Source organism: Staurois parvus, unplaced genomic scaffold (assembly GCF_062004578.1).
Source record: "Staurois parvus isolate SC_StPar_1 unplaced genomic scaffold, SC_StPar_1.0 ptg000020l, whole genome shotgun sequence".
Lineage (NCBI taxonomy): Eukaryota > Metazoa > Chordata > Amphibia > Anura > Ranidae > Staurois > Staurois parvus.
The window spans coordinates 13,396,495-13,422,934 of record NW_028317816.1 but is presented as its reverse complement, the minus strand read 5'-3'; the positions used below and the strand labels follow the sequence as shown (position 1 = coordinate 13,422,934).

The 26,440-nt window shown below is 40.6% G+C and overlaps 1 protein-coding gene across 1 annotated transcript in view; it reads right to left on the bottom strand.

The window, feature by feature from the left end:
- Nucleotides 1-26,440, bottom strand: part of CNTNAP2 (contactin associated protein 2) — a 2,186,758-nt gene that overhangs the window by 135,078 nt on the left and 2,025,240 nt on the right. The window contains exon 17 of the mRNA XM_089687345.1: nt 15,317-15,535. Coding sequence (XP_089543471.1) covers nt 15,317-15,535 — 219 coding nt within the window. The remainder of the gene's footprint in view (nt 1-15,316; nt 15,536-26,440) is intronic.

Genomic DNA, 26,440 nt, shown 5'->3' with positions numbered 1-26,440 from the left:
GAATGTCATGATGATGAAACACCAGGTCGGGGCACAGCAGGAAGTGACATCATCTCGCTTAGTGAAGTCAGAAGTGTAAAAACTTGCAGTCAGAAGGGAGGAGGAAGGTGACCGTAAAGGTACCATACTATTGAGTGGTATCTCAGCACTTCTAATGCATTAACTCATATGCATATACCCAGGGGTGTATTTGCCAAAAGGCAAAAAAGGCATTTGCCTAGGGTGGCATTTTTTGGGGGGGGCAGCACTGCCCCTCAAAAGAAGGGACACACGTGGCATGGGGACCTGGTGGGTTCCAAAAGAGGTTGCTGGTTTCATGATGGTGTATGCACAGCCCGACTCTCATTCCCGGTGATGTCCAGAGCTGTGAACGTGAGTGTCTTTCTCCCTCTCGCCATGGGGGATGGTGGCTGGTGTATGGGGGGCAGTGGTAGTGGAAGGCTCTCTTGGGTGGGAGGCAGGGGTGTTGTTGGTCAATGTCAGGCTCTCTTTGTGGGGGCCCCGATTGTTGTGTTGCCTAGGGAAACCTAAATACACCACTGCATATATCCCGATGCAAGGCGATTCAGCTGTTAATGTGAGTAGGCATTGTGGAAATGTTTAATGGAATAAAACAAACTTTAAAAGCTTTTACACTATGGTTTCCTTTATATTTTCCTCGTCGCAGGAGTTCTTACATCAATAGGTAATAGAGTAAAGAGAAAAACAGCTGGCCCTAATGAAGAGTGGGTGGTGGAAATCCCTATTGAGTGCTTTATGACAAACCTTTGAGAGGTAGTCATACAATTCTGGTGAGTTGGTGATGGAGGATCACAGAAGCACTAAAAACATAAAAGGCCCACCATTTACAATTTGAAGAAAGCCCTTTTATTGCATGGACTGTTTATAAGCTTGGAAATTGTTGTGAAAAACTGTGTGCACATGAACACTTTATTTATTCACATTGCTGTATAAGATTGTACTTTCTTTAGTATTTTGATATTTTTATATACAGGTTTATGCATAATAACCAATAACGCCGTATAGAGTTTTGAGATATACAGTATACAAGTCCCAGAAAGCTGCGATACCATTCAGATAGCACAGCACGGCTCGTATATGCGCAGTGAGCAGCCAGCTGTGAAGCCACAAGCCGGCTGCCCACAGTTAGTATGCCAGCACTGGAGACCAATGCCTGGTGAAGAAAGTGGCCAGGTGAGTACATCATTGGATCATGGTACACATGAGTGTCTGTTTATTAAGAGCCAGCAGCTACAGTTTTTTTAGCTACTGACTTTTATTTTTCACCAAGTGACTGAAATAACTCTTTAACCACTTCCGAACAAGCAACGTACCCATCGATGGCCTGACATCTCTTCCAGTTTACTCGGAAACTTTTGCCGCCATTTTTAAGAATCTGGAAGCATTCAAAAACACCTATCTTGGTGTTCTGAAAGTTTTCAAGTGCAGAGAAGGGATATTGGATTTCATAGACCCCAGATCCCTTCATAAAAATACCTGTCACGTGTCTATTGCTGTCAAAGGGGATGTTTACATTTCTTGTGACAGCAATAAAAGTGATTAAAAAGGTAAGTGACAGAGTAAAAAAAAATTGATAACTAAAATAAAAATTAAAGTGCCTTGGCCCCCCTGTGCTTGCGCGCAAAGGTGAATGCACACTTTGGTCCCACACACGCAAACAGCGATCGTTCCACACGTGATGTATCATCACGATCATCAGATCATGGGCAGTAATTCTAGCACTAGACCTCCTCTGTAAATCTAAATTGGTAAACTGTAAAGGCTTTTGAAGCATTGCCTATTAATAGCAAAATGTAAACCATTTGTCATCATTGCAAGGGCACACGCAATTTTAAAGTGTCACATGTTTGGTATCTATTTACTCGGCATATCACCATCTTTTTTATTTTACTAAAAATTGGGTTATGTATTGTGCTTTTTGCAATAAAATAAAAAAAGTATTTATTCCCAAAAATTGAGCTTAAAAAAATCGCTGTCCAAATACTGTTTGACATTAAAAAAAATCTAAAAACCACAAATGTATTCTCTAGGGCCTCTCCTTTAACAAAATATATAATGTTTGGGGGTTCTAAGATATTTTCTAGCAAAAAATACTGATTTTAAAATGTAAACAAAAAGTGCCAGAAATAGCTTGGGGTATCAGTTAAGCTGGCCATACATGGATTGAAATTCAGCTGCATTTTGATCCATGTCTGGGCACCATTGTCGAACAAATGTCAATCTACTAATTGACTTCTGTTCAACCAACCTACTGGAACACGTCCGCTTGCAATGTATTCTGAAGTCTCCCCACTGTCAGAAGACGAAGAAACAGCGGTGAGGATTCTCTCATCCTCCTTGAATGTATGCATGGTGTATTCAGGTCAGCTTTTTCCTTCAACCTGCTGGCTGAAAACTGACTAATCTATAGTCAACTTTACAGTCAGTGTTAGGGAGTGCAATTAAAATTATATAGTGGCAGAGTTATGAGGTTCAGTGCTAGTTTTCTGCTTGTCCTGTAAGTTGTACAACAACCCTGTTCAGCTGTTCAAAATGTAAGACTTTTTTTTATCAGTGTAGTTTAATGTTGGATACTAACCATTTCCTCAAATGCAAAAAGCAACAAAGAAAAACCGACATTTCACACACATATTACCAACATTACTTAATACTTCTTAACTTCAAGCTATCACATTAGTTTTTAAATCTTCCTGAGCAAGTTGTAGTAGAAAAGGAAGAGGAACTGAACGAGGACTTAGAAAGGTATGCATTGAGGAAGAGGAGAGTTGTGAAAGTCAAATATTTGTTACAGTTAGTATCTGTGGCTGTCTTGGCACACAGAGAAAATACAGGATTGAGAAAGTTAAGGGTGAGCATTTGTTATTTATTCTATTAATGCCATGCATGACCTAGCACACACTTGGTAAATTACTTACCTCTAACCCCTGAATGTGCACTTTTTGGCTTAATCAATATCCCAGGTTTCAAAATTTCAAGAAGCTCCAACCAACTTCTTATTGTTATCTCCCTTGTAGCATGGAAAACCATCCTTCATAAGTGGATCTACCCGTAACCCCCCACCACTTCTTTGTTCCTAGCCAAATTATCCTATGTTTTCCACATGGAATGGGTAGAGGTCTTCTTATGCAAGGAATCACATATTCAAAAATTCTTTGAAATTTGGAAGTTTTTCATACAAACCTTGCCCATAGATATTAAAATATCCATAGTACACGCAGTGGTAACAAACCAGATTGCTAATAAATGACCACCCAACTGATTTCATACCCTCCACTTAAATTGAAATATGCTCTATAATCAAATGGCCTTTCCCCTTTCCCTCTACTTGCTAATTATTAGCTCGACCATCATCCGCTTGGTTGCTTACTAAGGTTTCCCCCTAGACCCAGCACTGCTGGTCTGTTCTCAAACATTTCTAATAAATTGGAAACTGTTATTCCTATACTGCCTCATTGGTTAAACGTTGCAGTTACGTTTATCATTAAATGCATTCTGGCATAAAAAAGTAAAAAAAATGTAAATTAAAAAAGTCAAGAAGGCTCTCACTGGTTCAAGTAATGACATAGTGGTAGATATAGTGGAAACTGTGGAAACTGTTTCAAAATGTTAAATAGACATTAGCAGAGTGTGGTGATGTTAAACAAAACTACCTGTAAAACATACATTTGGGTACTTCTAGTTTTGGACAGGATATAAAAAGCCATCACAGTTTCTTGTAATAAATGCAAGCTAGCCAGCAATGGCAATGCTATCTTCTTCCTTCCCATCTTTCATCAATCCCATTCAAAATTGTTAATGCTATTTTGGTAATCTGTTGCATTTACCCATAATCATTCTCCATAATCTAGAAGGGTTCGGTGTTACAAGCAGCTCATATGCTAAACATGGTCTCCTCCACCTCCATGTGATTCAACCAAATCTACCAAATCTCCTCTTCCTACTTTCTTCCCCTGGGTCTGCACATACCAAGCATCTATGTTGGCATATCTGAACAAGGAACATCAAGAGATGCTCAGTAATCCCGCTGTCTACCAAATATGCACCCACCTGGACATGGTGCTAGTGGTGAAACAGCTGCTTTTACCAATGAAAGGAATTAAGCATGCTCCATTAGAGACTTCTTAAGAGGACTTCTAGAGCTGTCTTTGTGGTATTTGCAGTCTCATCTATAGCCAAGTACATGGTACTACCAATACTTCTAGAAGGCAAATTAAGTAATAGTACTTGTCTTTCATTGAATATTGGGTAAAAATGTTGACTGGCTGCAACATTGTAACAAGACCTGGTAATACCTCCAGAAATGTCGAACTTGTGTTTAGGAATCAAATAAACTCTGTGGAGGCACTATAGGCAGGCAAAACCTTGGGACCTTCTTGCATGAGGTTTCCTGTACCTGCGCTCTAAGGGGATAACATTGAACTAAGTAGTGTGGATGTCGGCTGCTAGATGGAGATGATCATCACTACTGTATATTACACGTACGTAGGTTGCAATCAAATTTTTTTACAAACTGACAGCTGAAAAAAGATGAGCTTTTAAGAGGCAAACTGTAATGTGAACATAGTGTCTGGTGTATGTACTTTACCTTTTTATTGGGTACATTACAATAATACAATATTTTTTCTATAGAGTTTTTAATGTAAAGTTTTCATTTCTTTGAGTTGATTAATTTTTTAAAAATCATCTTCCCCCACGGACACCGACCAACACCCCCCCCCCTTTCCCCTCCACAGAGAGAGTCTGACATTAAACAACAGCCCTACCCCCCATCTGTGAGAGACTTCCATTATCCCCCCCCCCTTGGCGATAGAAAAAAAGACACCCATCTTCACGGCTCCGGACAACCCCGGGAATGAGAGTCAGGCTCTACGTATTCTATTAAGCAACCCCCAGCTTCTCTCGGATCCCACCTGGTTCCCATGGCGTGCGTGTCCCTTCTTCCATCCCTTGTTCTGGGGGGAGGTGCTGCCCCCCTGAAAAATGCCGCCCTAGGCAAGTGCCTTGTTTGCCTTGTGGTAAATACACCCCTGCATACATACTTTAAAGACCTATGTCTGTATATAATTAAGTGTTCTTGCATGGCAAGACCACTTACTGTTATTTCACATATATATTCTTATTATTATAGCCAAATTCACCACCCTAACTCCTCCCACAGTTTTTACACTACATAGACAGTAATATACCAAAACGTGTGGATTGTTCCCAATTGGTGTGCTATTACTTTGTGGAACTTTTTACCAAATGGTTCATGAAATATTGGCCTTTGTGGTGAAATTGGTCCCATATGAATGAATGGCAGAATGTTCAAAACTAGAGTGGGAGCTGACAAAAGCTAGAGTGTGAGCTGAACAATCAGGACATGATTTCTAAACTGCCATCACTCCCTCATTTTCAAGCCCACCTACACAAATCTTATATCAAAACATTCAGCTATCCCTGATGCCACTAAAAATGTCCACGGCTAAGCCATAGTCCTGATAGTTTTTACAATATGACCATTTGTTTGCAACTCACGCCGCCCATTGACATTGTAGACTACTGGTGGAGGCAAGAACACTTCACACAATTTCCCCAGAAATTGTAGCTTTTCTAGTTAGTTATTGCATCACTAGACTGTTGGATTTCCCTGCATCCCACACATGCTTTACCAGTCAAATTGTTTGGTGTACTGAGACCATATAATGGCTGCTACCTCAATTATTATTAACAGCATGCAAAGAATAAAACTGCATCGTATTTACTGATCTGCCACAAAATGTAAATATGCTGCATATGGACTATTAAAATATTAATGTTTATTGCTTGTGTGCCATCAGGAGGGACTGGTTAATTTTGCAGCCATCATTAAAACGATATGAAACACTTCTGTATTTTGATTTAATTATGAGAGTAGGTATCTATTACATAAGACATCCAGATGTTACTGGCAACCATGGCATGTATCAGGGCAAAATGAGTGCTAAGCCGCTTCTGCATATCAGGCTGCCAGCTCCTGCTGAATCACTAAGCAATGATTTAATATACTTCTTTTTTTTCTAATCCCTGCTCTGCTGCAATAGTTTATTAAAAGCTCACATTTGCTTCAATTATAAGCTCTCAGCATAGAGCTGCCTAGATAATATTTGTGTGATATTTTTATTACATCATTTGAACCTGAGAAACATATGGCCACTTTATGACGCCTTATAGCAGTCTGCATGCAATAAGAGATGCTTGCAGTGCTTTGATCAATAAGCCTGCCAGTGACTTGTACACATGGTGTAATGCAATCCATTTTATTTATTGATGCCACTTTTAATGTTAGAAATGATAAAATATTTACTGAGGGTTTTGCTGTAAATTAAAGTATATTTAGAGCCAGAACCTTTTTTAGTTTGGGATAGTGTAGTGAATGATTAGGACCCTGTAAAGTTTGTTTTTGCTGTCTGTGTCCAATAGGCAGATTTCTCTTGACTTAGTGTCGCATTGACACTGCAGGAAGTAAAAGGAGATGCCATTGAAGCAAGGAGATTTCTTAGTTGTTTCTAGAACTGGTTTCCCCATTGGAAAAATTTCCTCCATCCCCCTGTTCCAGAGGCAGCTCAAAAATGTTGGATTATGAATCACTTTTTGTACCAGGAACAATGGTCACCAGGACCAATAGTGGAGGTGAATCTCCCCAGCAATAATACATACAGAAGTAAAAACCTTATATGGGTTCCAGGGGCGGACTGACAACTCACGGAGCCCCCGGGCAATAGGGATCATGGGGCCCCTGTGTCCTTGCCCAAACTCAAAAAAGCCTATGAAAAAGGTACCAGGGGCATCTTATGGGGCCCCCTACTGACCCCGGCCCTCGGGCAGTGCCCGAGTTTCCAAATGGTCAGTCCGCCCCTGAGGGGTTCTAACCTTTCCACATTTATCCAAATCTTCAAACAAATGTGGGCTATACATTACACTTTAAAATGGGGCTATCCATATCTATGCAAGCCAGCATGATTAAACCTGCATGTCGCAATACACAGCTACAATAAAGAGTAACAAAAATATACCATTTATTATTTAATAGCAGTCACTGAGCTGTAGTCAAATGACTGTGCCTACCCCTAAGAGGAACAATGTCTAGAGAATGATGTCATGCTGCAGACAGGAAGAGGTGTTTCCTTATTTTCCCTCTCCTTCCTAGTGATCATTAACTTAGACCAGGCATGTCCAAAGTCCGGCCCGCGGGCCATTTACGGCCCGAGGGTCGGTTTAATACGGCCCTCCATGTCAGTGTGTCAGTGTGTCTTATGGAGCGAATATGGAGCGACCGGTCCGGTATTTCCACCGCGGCCGTGTCAGAATACCGGGCCGGCCGCTCAGCTCTGCAGCGGGACCTTACCTGTTCCTCTATCCAGCGGCGCGCTGTCTTCCCGGCTTCTGTAGTGTGGGCACTGGGCATGACAGCCGGGTGCCAAGTGCGCATGCGCAAGAAGCGGTGCTTTTTGTGAATGGTAAGGCGGTACCTGGGACACATGACAGATCCCAGAAGCCGCCGGACCAATCACAAAGCGCAAGTGCTTCTCGCTCATGCGCACTGGGCACCCGGCTGTCATGCCGAGCGCCATTACAGAAGCCGGGAAGACAGCGCGCGGCTGGATTGAGGAACAGGTAAGATCAAAGAACAACTGCGGAAGTAAGAGCGGGTACCTGTCAAATTCAGGTACCCGCTCCCCACCTCCCCAAAGGTCAGCAGTCATCTGTACTGTCCGCAGTCTCTGGTCATCCCTGTGCTGTCCGCAGTCTCTGGTCATCCCTGTGCTGTCCGCAGTCTCTGGTCATCCCTGTGCTGTCCGCAGTCTCTGGTCATCTCCTGTACTGTGTCTGCAGTCCATTAGTTCAGAATTTTTTTTTTCCTGTTTTCTGCCTCTAAAACCTAGGTGCGTCTTATGGTCAGGTGCGTCTTATACGGCGAAAAATACGGTAACTTGGCATAAAATAATTTATTTGCATTTAATTGTAATGGTTCAAAGAATGTTTGGAAAAATGTTCGGCCCTCCACCATGTTCACTTCATCCAATCTGGCCCTCTTTGAAAAAAGTTTGGACACCCCTGACTTAGACTGTTCATTGTACAGTATACTTCTAGCAAGTAGCAATGTTAAAGGATAAGTTCACCTTTCGTAACATGTTACACCCATAGAGAGTGTAATATGTTACTGGCCACCGCCACCCCCCCAATCCCTCGATGTGACAGCTAACAGGGGATCTTCTCCCCCCTCCAGCTGTCACAATTTAAAAAAAAAAAAAAACATGGCTGTGCAGGGCTCTGCCCAACCAGATAATTATTCACAGAGTTCTGTGAATGAGATATTACAAGTCCCGACAGCCCTTGTAGCTGTAAGCTTGATGTTCTTAATGAACTACCTCTGGGCTGTTGAGTGCTGTGGTAGTTCATTGATTCCTCCTGTCAGTGTGAAACTGCCTGTGTATATTAGATATGAGCAGACAAGTACATTGACAGTCTGCAGGAGTCCTGCATGGCACCAGAAATCTGCTGATTGTTGGTGCAATGTTTTCCAGGCTCCTAAAACAAAAAATAGAAAATGCACATTTTTTACCTAAAAAAAATTAGCATTTATTATTTTTTGTTAAAAGGTGAACTTATCCTTTAGGGAGAGCACGGTAGCTAAGCTCTGTGAAACAGCAGGTGGATACACAGCCACAAATACACTGCTCAAAAAAATTAAAGGAACACTTTTTAATCAGAGTATAGCAGTGGTCACTAAATGGTGGACTCCAGTCTGCGAACGACTGTCAGCCCACAATGACAGATTTGATGCTGAGCAGGGTGGTCGTCATGGCAACATGACATCACGTGTGTGTCCTGCCCCTTTCAGCTCACTGTCTCTCCAGCTCCAGCTCTCTGCCTGTACACAAGCGTCCAGCAAGGATCCCAGCAAGCTCCTGTCTGCCCTCAAGATAGGGTGTAGTATTACAGGGGCACTCTTATGGGCACATTGAATGTTAAGGGGCACTCTGATGGGCTCAACATAGAATGTGCCCATCAGAGTGCCCCTTAACATAACATATGCCCATCAGTGTGCCCCTTAACATAAAATGTGCCCATCAGCATACCTTATTTTATATTAAGGGGCACTCTGATGGGCACATTTTATGTTAAGGGGCACTCTGATGGGCCCATTTTATGTTAAGGTGCACTCTGATGGGCACAACATAGAATGTGCCCATCAGACTACCTCTTAACATAAAATGTATCCATCAGAGTGGCCTTCATATAAATGTGCCCATCAGAGTGCCCCTGAACATAAAGTGTGCCCATCAGAATGCCCCTTATTTTATGTTAAGGGGCACTCTGATGGGCACATTTTATGTTAAGGGGGCACAAATGGGCACATACTGTGGAAAGGGGCACTCTGATGGGCACATGTGATGGAAAGGGGCACTCTGATGGGGAATATGATGTAAAGGGGCACTCTGATGGGGAAATAGGATAGAGAGGGGTACTTTGAGTGTAAAGGGGCACTCTGACGGAAATACTTGATGTAAGGTGGCACTGTGATTAGAATACATGATGTAAAGTTGCACTCTGATGGTGACATGTAAATGTAAGGGGGCACGCTGATGAGCACACCCTATTCGGACCTTGACCAGAAGAAAATTTTAGTGACCGGACCTCCTTGAATTTGAATAAAATACCCATGGAGTATAGCATCAAGTCAATTAAACTCCTGGGATATTTATCTGGTCAGTTAAGTAGAAGAAGGGGTTGTTAATCAGTTTCAGCTTCTTTGGTGTTAATGAAATTAACAACAGGTGCACCAGATGGACAACAATGAGATGACCCCCAAAACAGGAATGGTTTTACAGATGTTGGCCACTGACATTTTTTAACTTACTCATCGTTTCTGACTGTTTTTCACTAGTTTTGCATTTGGCTAGGGTCAGTGTCACTACTGTTAGCATGAGGCGATACGTGGACCCTACAGAGGTTGCACAGGCAGTCCAACTCCTACAGGATGGCACATCAATAAGTGCCATTGCCAGAAGGTTTGCTGTGTCTCCTAGCACAGTCTCAAGATCATGGAGGAGATTCCAGAAGACAGGCAGTTACTCTAGGAGAGCTGGACAGGGCCATAGAAGGTCCTTAACCCATCAGCAGAACCAGTATCTGCTCCTTTGTGCAAGAGAGATTAGGATGAGCACTGCCAGAGCCCTGCAAAATGACCTCCAGCAGGGCACTGGTGTGATTGTCTCTGACCAAACAATCAGAAACAGACTTCATGAGGGTGGCCTGAGGGCCTGACATCCTCTAGTGGGCCCTGTGCTCATTGCCCGGCACCATAGAGCTCAATTGGCATTTGTTATTGAACACCATAATTGGCAGGTCCACCACTGGTGCCCTGTGCTTTTCACTGATGACAGCAGGTTCCTCCTGAGTGATATGCAAAGTCTACTTGTGCTCTTATGTAGAAAATCAATAAATAAATAAGTAAAGCTGCTAACATCTGATCCAATACCTAAAGATCTAATAAAATGTAAAAAACCAAAAATGATGTAGCGCTAAACCCAAAAGAATCATATTAGGCCCATACACAATCTGACATAATGATATGATCATAAACATATAAAGAGGGCAAATTAGGTTCCCCCTGAGCACATGTGACAGACGTGAAAAAGTCTGGAGAAGCCATGGAGAACGTTATGCTGCCTGTAACATGGATCACCATGACCGTTTTGGTGGTGGGTCAGTGATGGTCTGGGGAGGCATATCCATAGAGGGATGCACAGATCTCTACAGGCTAGACAATTGTTATACCCTACGCTGGTGCAGTGAGTCCTGGGTTCCTCCTGGTGCACGACAATGCCCGGCCTCATATGGCGAGAGTATGTAGGCAGCTCCTAAAGGGTGAAGGAATTTAAACCATTGAATGGCTCCCACGCTCACCTGACCTAAATCCAATAGAACACCTCTGGGATATCATGTTTCGGTCTATCCAACGTCGCCAGGTTGTACCTCAGACTGTCCAGAAGCTCAGTGATTGCCTGGTCCAGATCTGGGAGGAAATACCCCAGGACACCATCTGTCGTCTCATTAAGAGCATGTCCCGATGTTGTCAGGCATGCATACAAGCACGTTGGAAACATGCAAACTACTGAGTACCATTTTGAGTTGTTGCAATGACATTTCAGCAAAATGGACTAGCCTGGTGCATCATTCTTTCACTTTGATTTTTGGGGCGTCTTTGAATTCAGTTCTCTGTAGGTTGATCCTTTTCATTTCCATCAAACGATGGGGCATCCTTATGTTCCTAAGACATTACCCAGTCCATATCAGTATAGATATCCAGCATGATATTTTTTCCCATTGAGATCTGATGAGTTTTCAAAGTGTTCCTTTAATTTTTTAGAGCAGTGTATAACAGAAACAACATTTAAATGGTACTTACTATACTCATTTTGTCATGTAACACATCTTTTATTAAATTATATTTACAGCCAGAATATTTTTTGCATTTTGGATAGAGCATGGAAAGATTAAAATCCATGTCAGGAATTTTTGCCATCTGCTTCCCAATGAATAGATTTCTCTTCACTCCCTTTTCTCTAGATACAACAGAAAATAAGAGGAAAACTCTCCAACATGATGGAAATCCGCTCTTGTAAACAGAACAAGTGTTCTTGTTGCATTAATTTTCCTTTGTTCCTATTCTGGTGAAAACTCAAAGTTTTGGATTTTCCTTAATTTTCAGTCTCAGGAACAGTGGTCACTAGAATACACAGAGAAGGTTATACTTCCTGATTGGGAAACAACAGCAATAAAAAATCCTCACCACTGTATTCTAAAAAAGGTTTGGTTGAAAAAGTTTTTGGGTTTAGATACAACACTTGGCTTAGATGGCATCCCCCTTGCGAGATACATATAATTTTCAGCAGTTTGCTAGTCAGGACCCGATGGTCCAAAAGGTCTGAAGTTAAAAAAAGGTCCACCAAACAGCATATTTTAAAAGGTATAAAACACAATATGCACAGCTATCCCTTTGGGAAACCTACTGCATAATCTCAGGATGTTTGCTGAATTCCTTAAGTAAATAGCAGTTCAACAAGCTATGAAACATAAATGCTTTTCTGCTTCAGGCTAGCCTCACTAAAGAATTCACTGAATGTGTGAAATGACAGCACACCATAAACTGAGCTCTATAATGGTAACTTAAATGACGACTTCAACCAAAATACTCATGAAGATGGTAGTTTAACATGCAGAAACGTTCTTAGTTAAACTGTACCTGAACCCATAATCAAAATGGTAATATATTACAGTTTATCAATCCTTAGATGTGGTGGCTGCATTAGTTTTCCTTTTTTTTAGGCTTGTATCCTTTATTTATACTTGGTGATCTGGCCAGTACACACTTCCTGAAGGGTGGCTACACTCACTACTCCACTGTATCTAAGGAGAAGCAATATAGCCATCCTTAAAAAACAGCATTGTAACGCTGTGGAGAGGATAGTGTTAGATGGACTATTGGTAGCTAACAAATCAAAGCCTTACTTCAGCAATCACTTTTTAAGCAGTTATATCAACTTTTTTCTCCTTTTGAGATAAAGGTTTTAACTAAATGCACATAAACTGAGCATTATAAGAACCCCTGTCAGGATTAAATGATTTGTTGCAACCTTCTGTTAAAGGAAATCAAAAAATAATAGGCTTACTAACTGGATGAACCAGTAAACAAAACTATTTTATATTTTGACCAGTTTCACTTTCACAAATGCTCTAAGTCAGGAGTACTGAACCTAGGATATGGGGATCAAATGATGATAGTTTTAGACTGGATCTCTGAATAATTTTTTAAATTGTTAAATTATAATCTGGATCATTATGTATTAGATTATTAATGAACAGTGATAGTTAATAGCTAGATTATTATATAGAAATTGTCATTAGTGGGTGTCCTCAGCACCACATCCCTAAACAAGGTACAAAAAGAACAAAGGAAAAAGTATTGGACTTTTAAGGTGCTTAAACCTCAGGAATGGACATAACTCACTTATTAACAGTGCATATGTTTTATTACATTGAAAATATTGATGTGAATTAAAGCTTCACAAAGTACAATTTCAGAACCAGACACCTTTATCATCCCACCCACTATATAATTACATGAAATTATAACAGCAGATAAACTTTAGTATTACTGTACAAAGGAGCGGGGCATTGAAGGATGCTGTATCTCAATGTGTTTTATGGGTTGCTTACCCTTTTAGGTGAGCTAGTTTGTATCAGCCCAGGTGATGCTGCTAAATAATAGAAACGGGGGGGAACAACATATCATCCCAGGTCACCGGCATCTGACATGGATGCCATGGACATAAGGGGGCCTACGCACCTGAGGTATTACACCTTGTCTGCTGAAAACTAAGGATCTTGAAACACAAGCATAACACCAAACTAAAGTATGGTAAGCTAATTTCAAGCAGCACAGTGGCTAAATGGTTAGCACCGCCACCTAGTAGGACTAGGGTCGTTGGTTTGAATCCCAACCACGACATCACCTGCCTGGAGTTTGCATGTTCTCCCTGTGCCTGTGTGGATTTCCTCCAGTTTCCTCCTACACTCCAAAGACATGCTGGTAGGTTAACCCCTTCACGCCTAAGGGTAAAACAAATCTAAATGCCTAAGCACAATTCTGCAACGTTGACGTGTTAGTAAAACCGTACATATCATCACAACTACTTTGTACATCCAGGTGGATTATACCTTGTTTTTTTCAGGACAAATTGGGCTTTCATTTGGTGGTAAATGGTCATGGATAGCTCCTAATTTTTTTTTTATTATTAAAGGAAAACTGGGCCAAAATAGTAAAAAAAAATCATTTTTTTTAATTTAACTGTGTGTTTCTTGTTACGACCATAACCTACCACCAAAGAACAACCCAAAATACATTCTCCAGTTCTTGACGATCGCAGCGATACCATATATGTGTATGTTATTTGTTGTTTGTACCCGTAGTACAGTCCAGAAACAACAGTGCGCATTTTGTTTTTGTCTTTTTTTTACATTTTTTTTTACATAAAACACACTGTCATTGACATTGACATTAACACTAACTGACACTGATACCAATTTTTTTTTAAATCCTGACCTTTGACCCTGACCTTTGCCCTTGACCCTGACCTTTGACCCTGACCTTGACCCAAACACTAACCCTGGTACTGAACTAGATCAAACCTTGATCTAGGTATTTTTCTTTATTTTTTCTTTTATTTTTTAATATTTATTTATCTTTTTTTTTTTTTTTTACAAACTTTTTTTTTATCTCTCTATGTCAGGAGTTTGAGAGATACAATGTATCTCTCTTCTCCATTCATAGAGAGAGAGAAAACAAGGGGGCCGGGCTGCACAGTGATTGATCACTGTGATAGCCAATCAGAGGCTATCACAGCGATCACGTGACCCGGAATCGGGAGTCCTGGGTCCCGATCGTTAGAACGGGACCCGGGGCTCTCAGTGACACCGTGGTCTTGGTGCTGGGAGCGCGCCGAGCGGCACGCTCCCAGCACAAAGACAGGTACGCAAATATGCGGCCCCACGGAAAAAAGCCCAGGTCCGTGAGGCCGCATATTTGTGTTACGTCGGCGTCAAGGGGTTAAGAGGCTCCTGTCTAAATTGGCCCTAGTATGTGAATGTATGAATGTAAGTTAGGGACCTTAGATTGTACACCCCTTGAGGGTTAGGGACTGATGTGAATGTACAACATGTATGTAAAGCGCTGCGTAAATTGATTGCACAATATCAGTACCTGAAATAAATAAATACTATCCTTGATTGAACAGTGGTACTAGCAAACGTCCCCCATCAACAGCAATGCCTAAATCTAGATTATTAACTACCACTGCTATCAATACCATAGAAACGTATAGTTTAATTGAATTAAAAAATATGTGCACATTTTATTTATGAAGCCTACTTTTGCAAATTGTCTAATCTACGTGTGTTTTTTAACCAATAAACGAATAATAAACAATAAAATAACCAAAGTAGTGAAGGTCACTATGGAGAAAAACATATTCAAAGCCTTCCCCAATTCCTGGCATCATTTGCTACAATGGCTAAAATTACAATTTTATCATGTCACTGGTTCTGAGCTGTCCAAGAAACTTTGTACACAAAAAGTAAGCCTAAGAAACATTTTCTTCCACTTTTCATTGAACATGATAGGACAAACACGAATGTAATCATATATCTGCATCAGTAGAATGTCAGTATATACTTATTTCTATATTACCAAAATGACTGATTTTCTTACCAACATAGAACTGGCTAGTGAGCTCAAGTCGTGTATGACCATGAGTGGGTGCTTTGCGAATCTGTGGTTGGAATTGATCGACCTGTAATCTGGCTTCTTTTACATTTCTCTCTGCTCTGATCCGATGCCACTGGTCATCATTCAGCGGAGTGGGAGAGGTAACAATAAGTTCCACAGGACCATTTCCAACATCAAACGAGAACGACACTTCGATGTTTGCTGGACAGAGTAGAAGCAAAAAAAAATTAGCAACCTTTGTAAAAAATCTTTAAAGAGTCACTGAGATCATGCCTAAATATAACCAGTGCACAAGAAAGTATTCTTCACGTGGGGGTGGGGAATAGTAAAACATCAATGAAATATGAAAGGAAGACTTGTACATGTTTGTACATGGAGTGAGTAGTTTATTGTTCTTCTAGATTAATTTTAGGCCAGAAATGTCAAGGTTGTTTGCAAGCTGCTCAATAGAAAAATCAAATAAGTCTGGAGACATGGGATACCTCCCTCATTCCTCTGTGGATATACTGTATGGGATTTAGGATTTCAAGTTTGGAGCTTTAAATATGTGACTGCAGAGACTGATATTTAGGAGGATTTAAAAAGGAATCAGTGATTCCAAATCATTATAGAGCTGTCAACATGTAGTTTCAAGATAAACTATTAAATGCGTTTTCCATGTCTAAACCCAACAGCATCAATTATTATTTTCTGTAAAAACTATCTTAGTGGACTATGTTTATTGTTTTACAAATATTGTCCTGAGGGCGTTGAACCCCACTTGATCCCTCTGGACCAAAGGTAGCACTTTTTTATTTAGATGCACTGCTAAAAGAGAAGCAAGGTTTCTTAAATTCTACTTCCATCAGCAAGATGTGTCAATAATTATTAATCGAGTCACTGTCCCATAACAGCTATGAAGTTTGTGCCTTCTGGCTTCAAGGGTACAGTGTTTGTTCCTGGTCAATCTCCTAATGAAATAGTAAAGCCATAGGATAGGTAAGCTTGGGATCTAGCAGTCGATACAAAAAATGCAAACAATGACAATATCCAAATTTTATGACAAGTGTATGTTAACAAATGAATGCATTTTCTCACCATGTACAAAAAGTTCTTTTTCTTACTCCACATAATGAAAAACAACAGGAAAGCCCTACAACACCCCTTTTAATTAACTAATTCTCCATAGTCCTCAGCGATTTAAAACAAAAAATGTCAAGCCACCGCTAAATGGACTACCATGAAGATTTCAATGTGAACATCAAATTACTTTTAACAAAATGTAATTAACTTACAGTCATAAAGTAGAAAACATCTCTTTATTACATGCAGAAATAGAAAGAAAAACAAGCAGAGATAAAAAAAACATTTTTTTATTTCTATTTGTATATGTATGTTGCAATAAAAAGGTGTTTTAGACTTTATGGCTGTGAGTTAATTATATTTTGTTAAAAGTAATTCATTGTTTATATTGGATCCTCAACGGTAGTCCATTTAGTGTTGGTTTGACCTTTTTTGTTTTTGCATTACTTTTTTTCCCTTTTAATGCCAGTACATTCAAAAATATAGTAATAATCTAAACAAAGGATTTCACTGGTCTCGGTCTAAATATAAGCCTTGTCTCTGGATCCAGCACTTTCTCATTATTTCATTGCCTTACTTCTAAAAGCCATGCAGGGTAACAAATGAAAGAACACAGAGTTCAGTGCACACATCACTGCCATATGGATCTAGAGTTATACAGGTTCAATCACTTTATCATCAGAGACATAGCAGAACTGTACTCTCACTTTTAGTTTGTAACTGTCCATGTGGGAAGGAAGGACCACTGACAGTATTGGGATATCAGTCTACAGTTGCCTTTTAAGAGTTTGTATATAATGTGTGGCATAAAATTTTAATCAAGAGGTCATAATCATTAGTTATCACTATATTATTATTATTATTATACAGTATTTATAAAGCGCCAATAGTTCGCTCAGCGCTGTACATTACAAAGGGAGACAGAACATGTGACAGAACAATACCAATACAATGCAAAACATGAGGGGATCAAGGGCCCTGCTCTTTCGAGCTTACAATCTAGGAGGGAGGGGGTGGTGGCACAGGAGGAGATAGCTGTGGGGGATGGAGTGGTAGGAAGAGTGGAGGAGGTCGGCAAGTTAGCAGGGGGTGGGGTAGGCTTCCCTGAAGAGATGGGTTTTCAGGGTGCGCCTAAAGGAGAGGAGAGTAGGTGATAATCTGATGGGTTGGGGCAGGGAGTTCCAGAGGATGGGTGACACCCTGGAGAAGTCCTGGAGGCGGGCATGGGAGGAGGAGACCAGGGAACTAGAGAGAAGGAGGTCTTGTGAGGAGTGGAGTGTGCGTGCTGGGCGTTACTTGGATATTAGGTCAGAGATGTAGTACGGGGCAGTATGGTGGACAGCTTTGTACGTCAGCGTTAGGATTTTGAATTTGATCCGTTGCGCAATCGGAAGCCAGTGGAGGGATTGGCAGAGGGGGGTGGCGGAGACAGAGCGGTTGGAAAGGTGAATGAGTCTGGCAGCCGTGTTCAGGATGGACTGAAGAGGGGATAGCCAGCGGCGAGGCAGGCCAGTGAGGAGGGAGTTGCAGTAGTCGAGTCGTGATATGATGAGGGAGTGGATGAGCTGTTTAGTGGTTTCTGGGGTTAGGAACGTGCGGATTTTGGCGATGTTGCGGAGGTGGAGTCTGCACGAGTTTGTTAAAGATTGGACTTGGGGCTGGAAGGATAGGTTGGAGTCCAGAATGACACCCAGTACTCTGGCCTGCAGGGCGGGTTTGATGGTAGCGTTGTTGGATGTGACGGAGAAATCAATGGGGGGTGGTGTCCGGGCTGGGGGGAAGACAAGAAACTCGGTTTTGGAGAGGTTCAATTTAAGGAAGTGGAGCGACATCCAGTCTGATATGTCGCTCAGTAGGTGTGTGATTCGGGCTGAGACCAAGGGGGTGAGGTGGGCGGTTGAGAGATAGATTTGTGTGTCGTCGGCATAGAGGTGGTAGTTGAAGCCGTGAGAGTGTATGAGTTGGCCAAGGGAGGAGGTACAGATGGAGAAGAGAAGGGGCCCGAGGACAGAGCCTTGAGGGACCCCAACAGAGAGGGGGAGTGAGGGGGAGGTGGTAGCATTATAGGTAACGCTGAAGGAGCGTTGTGACAGGTAGGATGAGAGCCAGGAGAGAGCAAGTTTATTACTACCATTTTTAAAATCTGTGATTGGCATACTTCTAGTATTTTCTATGTTATATTGTAATAAAATTAAAACTGTTAATGCTTAACACACGATCTTGCTATTTTCAGTACAGATATAATATAAAATATCATCACCAATAAGGGTGATAACCATGGTTAGCAATGACAATAAACTTAAAAATGAATACATTATCACATATTATACAAAATTTTACATTGTATAATTATGTTTCTTTGATTAAGTGTTTTCCTCATTTATTTGCCTTGTAAGGTCAAAAGTTTAATTATCAGCTGTAATTAGTTAAGAATATGCAGCACCTGCTTCCTGTTAGAGGCAGTGCCCAATATCCAGTAACCTCATACTGGGAATACTGAAGAATACAGTATGTGTTGATGGTTATCATAGCCAATTTCTAGAATAGACATGTGAGGCTCTTGGCAGTTTGGACAATCTTGTATCAACAGCTAAGTCATTTCCTCTTTTTATCTATCTCATTTAAATAAATGAGCATACAGATATTTTTTTGGAGTCAACTGACTTGGTGCAATGCATCATCTATTTTACAGTATACATGTGAATAATTTTCTTTTTTTACATTCTGCTGTGCATTTGATTGCTCCAGAACTAGTAATAGGAGCTTGTGAGTGCACCTACAGTTGGAGGCTTCTTAGTCAGGTAAAAAGAAAGGTGACTTTTCTAATTTGCTTATCCTGATTGTGTGTAATTGACTTTTGCCAAAGTAAAGTGAGTCACGGATTGGCAGTGAGTATACAGTTTAGGTGTGCCAACACTTCACTGTCCGCATATTTGTTCAAAGTTTGTGACTTACTGAGTAGTGAAGCAAGAGTAAAGATAACAACCTTGGAACTTTCACGCTCATGAAAGTCAACAATGGCATTTCCAAGGGTTTCCCATAAGTCCATAAAGGTACGGTTGGAGGAAGTGGATAACATTTACCTTGAGGTTAGGATTAGTGTAGAGGTTGAAGGTTATGTATAGGTGTAGTCTCAAGGCAACCCTAAAGTGGTTCTAAAGGCAATTTTTAAAATTAAAATAAAAAAGAGGTTGTATTTATGTACCTGCTCTGTGCAATAATATTGCTCAGAGCCGGTCTCTTACCTCGTCTTTCATGGTCCTCCACCAGCGCCTTCCCCTCCTTCTTCTTATAAGTGTCACCCATAGCAAGCCAAGTACTATAGAGGCACCCAAGCGGGCATGCTCTCAAGCCCTGCTGTGTGTCTATAGACACACACAGTGTGGCTCCGCCATGCCTCCCGTGGCCTCATCACAGGATTTGACTTACAACAGCAGGAGCACTGGCTTCCACTGCTCTCAATGTAGCCTGTAGGAGCAGGAAGAGGGGAGGGCAGAGCAGCAGCAGCTTGGCACATCACTGGATTGAAAGAGGACCCAGGAAAGTGTTTTTGGGGGGGTAGTGGGGCACATTAGGGTAAAAAGCACCTAGACTTTAGAACCACTTAAACTGTTCGAATTAACGGCCCTCGTGGTTTGCTGCCAATTATTTGTTTTTTAGGAAACCACCTTTAACTAACTCAGAAAAGCTACAGTTGGCGCAGACAGTGTAAATGACAAAAGCTACATTTAAAATGACCTTAAAATATTTAATGTGCCAGAGACTCATAATTTAGGGATCGTGTAAAAACAAGATTAATAATGTTATATACTGTACAATGTATGTTACTATTGCATTCTGTGTCATTCTTAATGTACATGACAATGTTTTTCATGTGGCTGAAATAAGATTCTGGCTTGATGTAAAAGGTCAATTCATTCTTATGATTACAGTTTTCAGGGAAATAAGCTTTTATTATACATATTGGCACAATACATAATAGCAGATAAAATCTAGTTAAATGATTCGATAAAAGGTCTTTGAAAAGCTCAATGGGTGCCAGCTAGCATTTTTAGCATTCCATTAAAGTTAGATGCCCAAAACTAATTCCGCGTCCCAGGATTACTGAGGTGTATAAAAACCTTGCTGTGTGACATTTGATATTCACCAACTGTTCTGTAGCTGTTAACAAGGGCGAAGCTGCAGGGGGAGTACCATGCTGAGCAAACATAGGTACCAATGCTGCAGGCACCAATTTAGAAGACATGCTTCCTAAAATAACTTTCCTTTGACCTATTGTATCTTTGTTTTAACCTTGAAAGTACAAATATCCCAAGATAATATACCACCATCATATTAAAGCGGACCTGAACTTAAAATGTGATGCTTTGCTATGCTATAGGGAACATTTAAGCCTGGTTCACACTAGTGTGATTTCAGAAAGGGTTCCTGTACTGCTTTGGTGCGATTCCAGCGTGATTTTGGCTCCATAGAATATACAATCCTTTTTAAAATTGCAACAAAGTTGCATCCAAGTAGCACTACATAATATGTAAAGACCATGCCGGCAACGCAATCACTTCTTCATAAACTGTATTTATTAGTACAACACGGACATGATATGATCCATAAAACTGATGCATTTCGGCATACATGCTTTGAGGAAGGCTTTGGCCGAAACGTGTCAGCTTTTATGGATCATATCAAGTCCGTGTTGTACTGATAAAGACTGTTTGTCAAGAAAGGATCGTGTTGCCGGCAAGGTCGTTATATATTCTTCAGTGAGCATTCCAGCCTATGCATGGGTCCCCCACTCCCATTCTACCAATATAGCAGTAGAGCTTGGCTGAGTTGTTTGGATAGCACTACATAATCACACCGAAAGTTGGATCAAAATTGTATCGCAGTGTGAACCTAGCTTTAGAAATGTTAACTGTGCCTAAGCAATACCCTGCAAATTGAACCTTATTACCTGAAACCTAGAAGTGGACTTTCTGGTATGTGAATGTGCCTAGGCACACCTGTGCCTACAGTCTTATGGCTGTATCGCTGCAGTATTAGATATAGGGCACCTCTGACTGCTAATCTTTGGAAAATTTGAGTGAGAGTTGATGATATCTCTACTGCGCTGTTCACTGTACTCAATGCTGAAGCAAAATCCTATCTCTACCAAAATGGTTGCCTCCATACAGACAGTGCAGAACAAGACATGGTAAGTTATTAAAGTGACACTAAAGGTCCAGATGTTTTAAATAACAAACATGTAATACTTATCTGCTTTGTGCAATGTTTTTGCACAGAGCAGCCCTGATCCTCATTTTCTCGGGTCCCCCATCAGCACTTGCTCTGGGGGCACTCGTGCGTGCTTGCTCCCAGTGGTTCCAACTGCAGTGTCTGAGACAATGAGGAGGGTGAGACCCGGGAGAGCTGCTACTCTTGTGCACATCCCTGGATCGAGATCGGGCTTGGGTAAGGGGGGCTGAGAGGGGAGCTGCACACTGAAGGTTTTTTTACCTTCTTGCATAGGCTGCATGAAGGTAAAAAACCTTCAGCCTTTAGAAGCACTTTTAAGTAGTAGTAAACTCCTGAATTTAAAAAAAAATGTGGGCCCTTGGGTGGTTTAAGCCATAGTGACAGACTTACTTTAAGACGAAGCCCTCCAACGACATGCTGTCACTGCGGTTACTGCTTCCCCCTTCACCCGATCTTCACCTGGGTTCACACTCTCCACCCATTTGAATGGCTGAGCTGCAATAATGTAACTATGCAGGGGAGTTAAATTCGCAGCACAGCCCTCTGAATGCATGTCACACTCAGCCTGCTACCCATTCAGGGCACAGTGCGCATGTGCCAGTGATGTCACCACCTACTTCAAGCATGAATATCTCCTAAATGCCACATGTTTAGGAGACATTTATTGTACCTACAGGTAAGCCTTATTATAGGCTTTTCTGTAGGTACAAGTAAAAAACCACTACCATTTTATTTGGGAAATATTAGCTGCAGGGAGGGAGAGCTTAGACAATACTGGTGGCTATTGCTTTGCCTCGGCCAACTTTTTTTGGCACAGCTTTTAAAATTCAGTACCCCTTTAAAAAAACACTTTTAGCCATAAAATTTTTTTAGAACATCCAATCACTAAATTTTTTTGTATTTTCTAGAAAGTCTGAAATTAAAGTATATCTTTGACCAAAATGTTTAATTATTATATTAGTTTCCAAACTTAATTTCATTTATTTCTAGCCTACTTTGTTAATCTGAACACACATTTATTTCTTTTGAACTACAGAGGTGCTGGGAGGAGGTGTTTTAGGAGGTGGAGTCAGAACAGAAATTACAGCTTGTAGGCAGCAAGGTACCATGGGATATTTAGTCCTTTAGAAATAGCAAGTAAACAGCAGAGGAGAAGCTGCATAGCATTCAGGATATCCAGGAAGTTGTGGAAAGAGATGGCCAGTAGACAGGCAATACTCCCAACATGTAAGGAGATTTTTTAAGTAAGCTATAATCACATATAGCACCCTCTTGGTATCAGATGCATGGTAAATTTAGCTTTTGGCTCCTATGTAGTCATTGGGGTGGCTATTGATTTTTTTGGACTGTTCTGGATTTCACAGGCTGCAGGTTTGATTGTTTTCCCCTGCATTCTGAAGGCTTCCAGAACATAGGAGGCTGGGAATGTCAAATAGTATTTATTGGGCTTCAACCAACCCTGGGAAGGTGTGCCCAGTAGGTGGCTGGTCCAGTCATGCTGGAGAAGTTTCCAGTGTCAGGGGCTGCTGCCCCTTTGAGGCAGCCCTGTTGATGGTCATTAATGTCCCAGCAACAACAGAGCTGGAGAGCTTATTTCTTATTACTTCTGAGGTTAAGAATTTGGGTCTGGTGGACTCACTGAAAAGTGCCTGGCGGAAGTTGGGAGTTGCGCCATGCAAAATTGTGAGTACTGATCCAAGCTCAAGAATCTAGTGCTGTTCTACTTTTGGGGGCCAGCGGTAGCTTTTTCTCTGAGGCTGCTCATACAGAGTCTCGGTTCTGTCTTTCCCTTTGGCTACTGTTTTAAAGACTGCTCAGAGAATTTGTACCTAATGAAGTGTGCCTTCCTGGTTATCCCATACCACCCCAACCCCTCTCCTGTTACTCCTGCGCTGTTTTGGGAAAGAACCAGTTAATCCAGGGGCACCTATGGGGGTAGCACTACACATAAAAATGAATTGATGAAATTAAAGAAAAACATTGTAATGTACATGAACCACTTGCTGACCCACTGCAGTACATACTGTATACTGAGGCAGGTTTTTTCCTCCAGGCACAGCAATGTACCTGTATATTGTGGTTTTCTTCTAGAAAATTGAGCTGACATTCGCTGCAGCACAAGCCCATCAATGGGTCCCAGTTAATGATTTATGGCTGGGATCCACTGATCCGCTGCGTATATGACAGAAGAGAGCCCTGTTTTGGTAAACAACACATAGCTCTCTACAGATAGCAACAATGTACTTTTTTTCTCCCTACACAGCAGGGAGTAAAAACTAGCACATTGCTAGTAAAAGTAAAATCAGCACACATTACACTGAGTAAACATTGCTAGGCACACAGTTAATCCCTTATTTTTTTAATTGGATATGTTTAGAGCACAAAATATTGTTTTTTTTCCCAACAATTTCTGTCTTTTTTCATTTATATCTCAGTGGTGATCAAATACCACCAAAAGAAATATCTATTTGTGTGAAAAAAGGATATACAATTTGTTTGGTTATGGTGTTGCATTAATGCTAAATTATCAGTTAAAGTAGCGCAGTGCTTAATAGAAAAAAATGGCCTGGTCAGGAAGGGGTAAAACATTCCGGAGCTTAAGTGATTAAGAATGACATACAATGCAAAGTTAACAAATATAGCATTCTTGATCTTGTTTTTATATAATTCCTAAATTTTGTGTCTCTGCCATGTAAAATGTATAAGAAAATTAAAAAAAAAATAGCTTTGCGGTTTACAGCTTGTGCTCCAATTATAACTTTTCTATGTTATTTTTAGTGACTTCCTCAGAAACAAGTAATTGGCAGAAAAATCATTAGGGTGCATTAAATGGGGTAATTAAGCTTATATTGGATTGTCAAATATAACTATTGTTTGTATTGTTATTACAATGCTGATGTTATGAAATTAAAGTGTATGCTTTGAACATAGAACTCCTTTAACCACTTCCTGTCTGGCCCATGTAGATAAACAGGTGGACGGGAGCTCTGCCGTTGCGGGTGGACGTTTCTAAACGTCCCCCTGCATCCATTGCCTGTGTGCGCTCCCTGGGAGTGTAGCTGCATCGCGATCGGTGCCCACTGTGTCCAGAGGACACAGCAGAACACAGATCACTGTATGGGACCTCTGTGTGAGGTCGGTTCATGTGATCACTGATTGGCCAATCAATGATCACATGAATAGTAGTAAACAAGATGTCACTTCCTGACATCATTGCTTACTACTTGTGAAATCTGTGAATGATCACAGAAGTCACATGGTACAAGGCTATTCACAACAGCCTTCTACCATGTGACAAGCTGTGACCAATCACAGCTCTCACAGTATTTCTCAATGGCTGCAGGAATGCAGCCAGAGAGAAGGAGAAATGATTGCTTTTACAGCCGTTATGGGTGTAAAAGCAATCAGTGTAAAAAGAGAAAAAAAATCTTCATCACCCTCCACAAGTTGTACAGTGTCACTATGGTAACACTGTACTGCTAGGGTGACTGTATGTTAAAAAAAACATAAATAATAATATAAAAAAATAAAATAAAAATGTAAACAAATTTTTGGAAAAATTAAAATGTTTGGTTATAAACTATAAACTTTTTACTAAAAAGATAGATGAAGACATTTTGGCCAAGATTTATGAAGACATATTATTTATTTGCAAACGTTTATAAGAAAAACACTTTTTTCAGAATTTGTGGAATTTTTCATTTATATAGCAAAACAATAAAAATCCCAGCGGTGAATAAATACCACAAAAAAAAGTTTTATCTGTCTCAAAAAAATGCTAAAAAATTCATATGGGTACAGTGTTGCATGACCGCGCAATTGTCATTCAAAGTGTGATAGTTTTATGTGATAGCACTGAAAGCTGAAAATTGGCCAGGACTGGAAGGGGGTGAAAGTGTCTGGACTTGAAGTGGTTAATGCAGGGCAAAATCTAGTCATGTACCAGAGTACATTTGAATACAATGAATATTCTCTTCCAGCTTGGCACAAGAGAACAAGGCGTTGTTGCCTCTATAGATGTAATATTCATAGTGTTATAGCATATTATATGATAAAGAATACTATAGTCAGTATATTTTGACTTTTAGTGCTTAACTATTTTTTCAAAAAAGTGTTTTTCTTATAAAATTATGCAAATAATCTTTCTTCATACATTTTGGCCAAAATGTATTCAGTTATCTTTTTAGTAAAAAAAAAATAACCAAAAATTTTAATTTTTCTATTTTTTTTTACATTTTTATTTTATTTTTTTATATTATTTATGTTTTTTTTTTTTTAACATACTGTCACCCTAGCAGTACAGTGTCACCATAGTGACACTGTACTACTTGTGGGGGTGATGAAGATTTTTTTTTTCTTTTTACACTGATTGCTTTTACACCCATAAAGGCTGTAAAAGCAATCATTTCTCCTTCTCTCTGGCTCCATTCTTGCAGCCATTGAGAAATACTGTGAGAGCTGTGATTGGTCACAGCTTGTCACATGGTAGAAGGCTGTTGTGAATAGTCTTGTGCCATGTGACCTAAGTGATCATTCACAGATTTCACAAGTAGTAAGCAATGATGTCAGGAAGTGGTTAATGTGGCAGGAAACCTTGCTAAGCAATAGGAAGGCTCAGGAGGTGAGAAGGGGTGGGGCCAGAGCTTTGGAAAATGTAAGGTTACCATTATCATAGGGACAGAAAATGATGGGAAAGCAATGTTTTACATATGTCACCAGAAAAGGAAGTGGGGGTAAATCTTCCAATAGAGATACCTGTTGTGGTGACTATTGCCTCAACTGGCTGTGTCTCAAAGAAAGAAATTGAAGGAA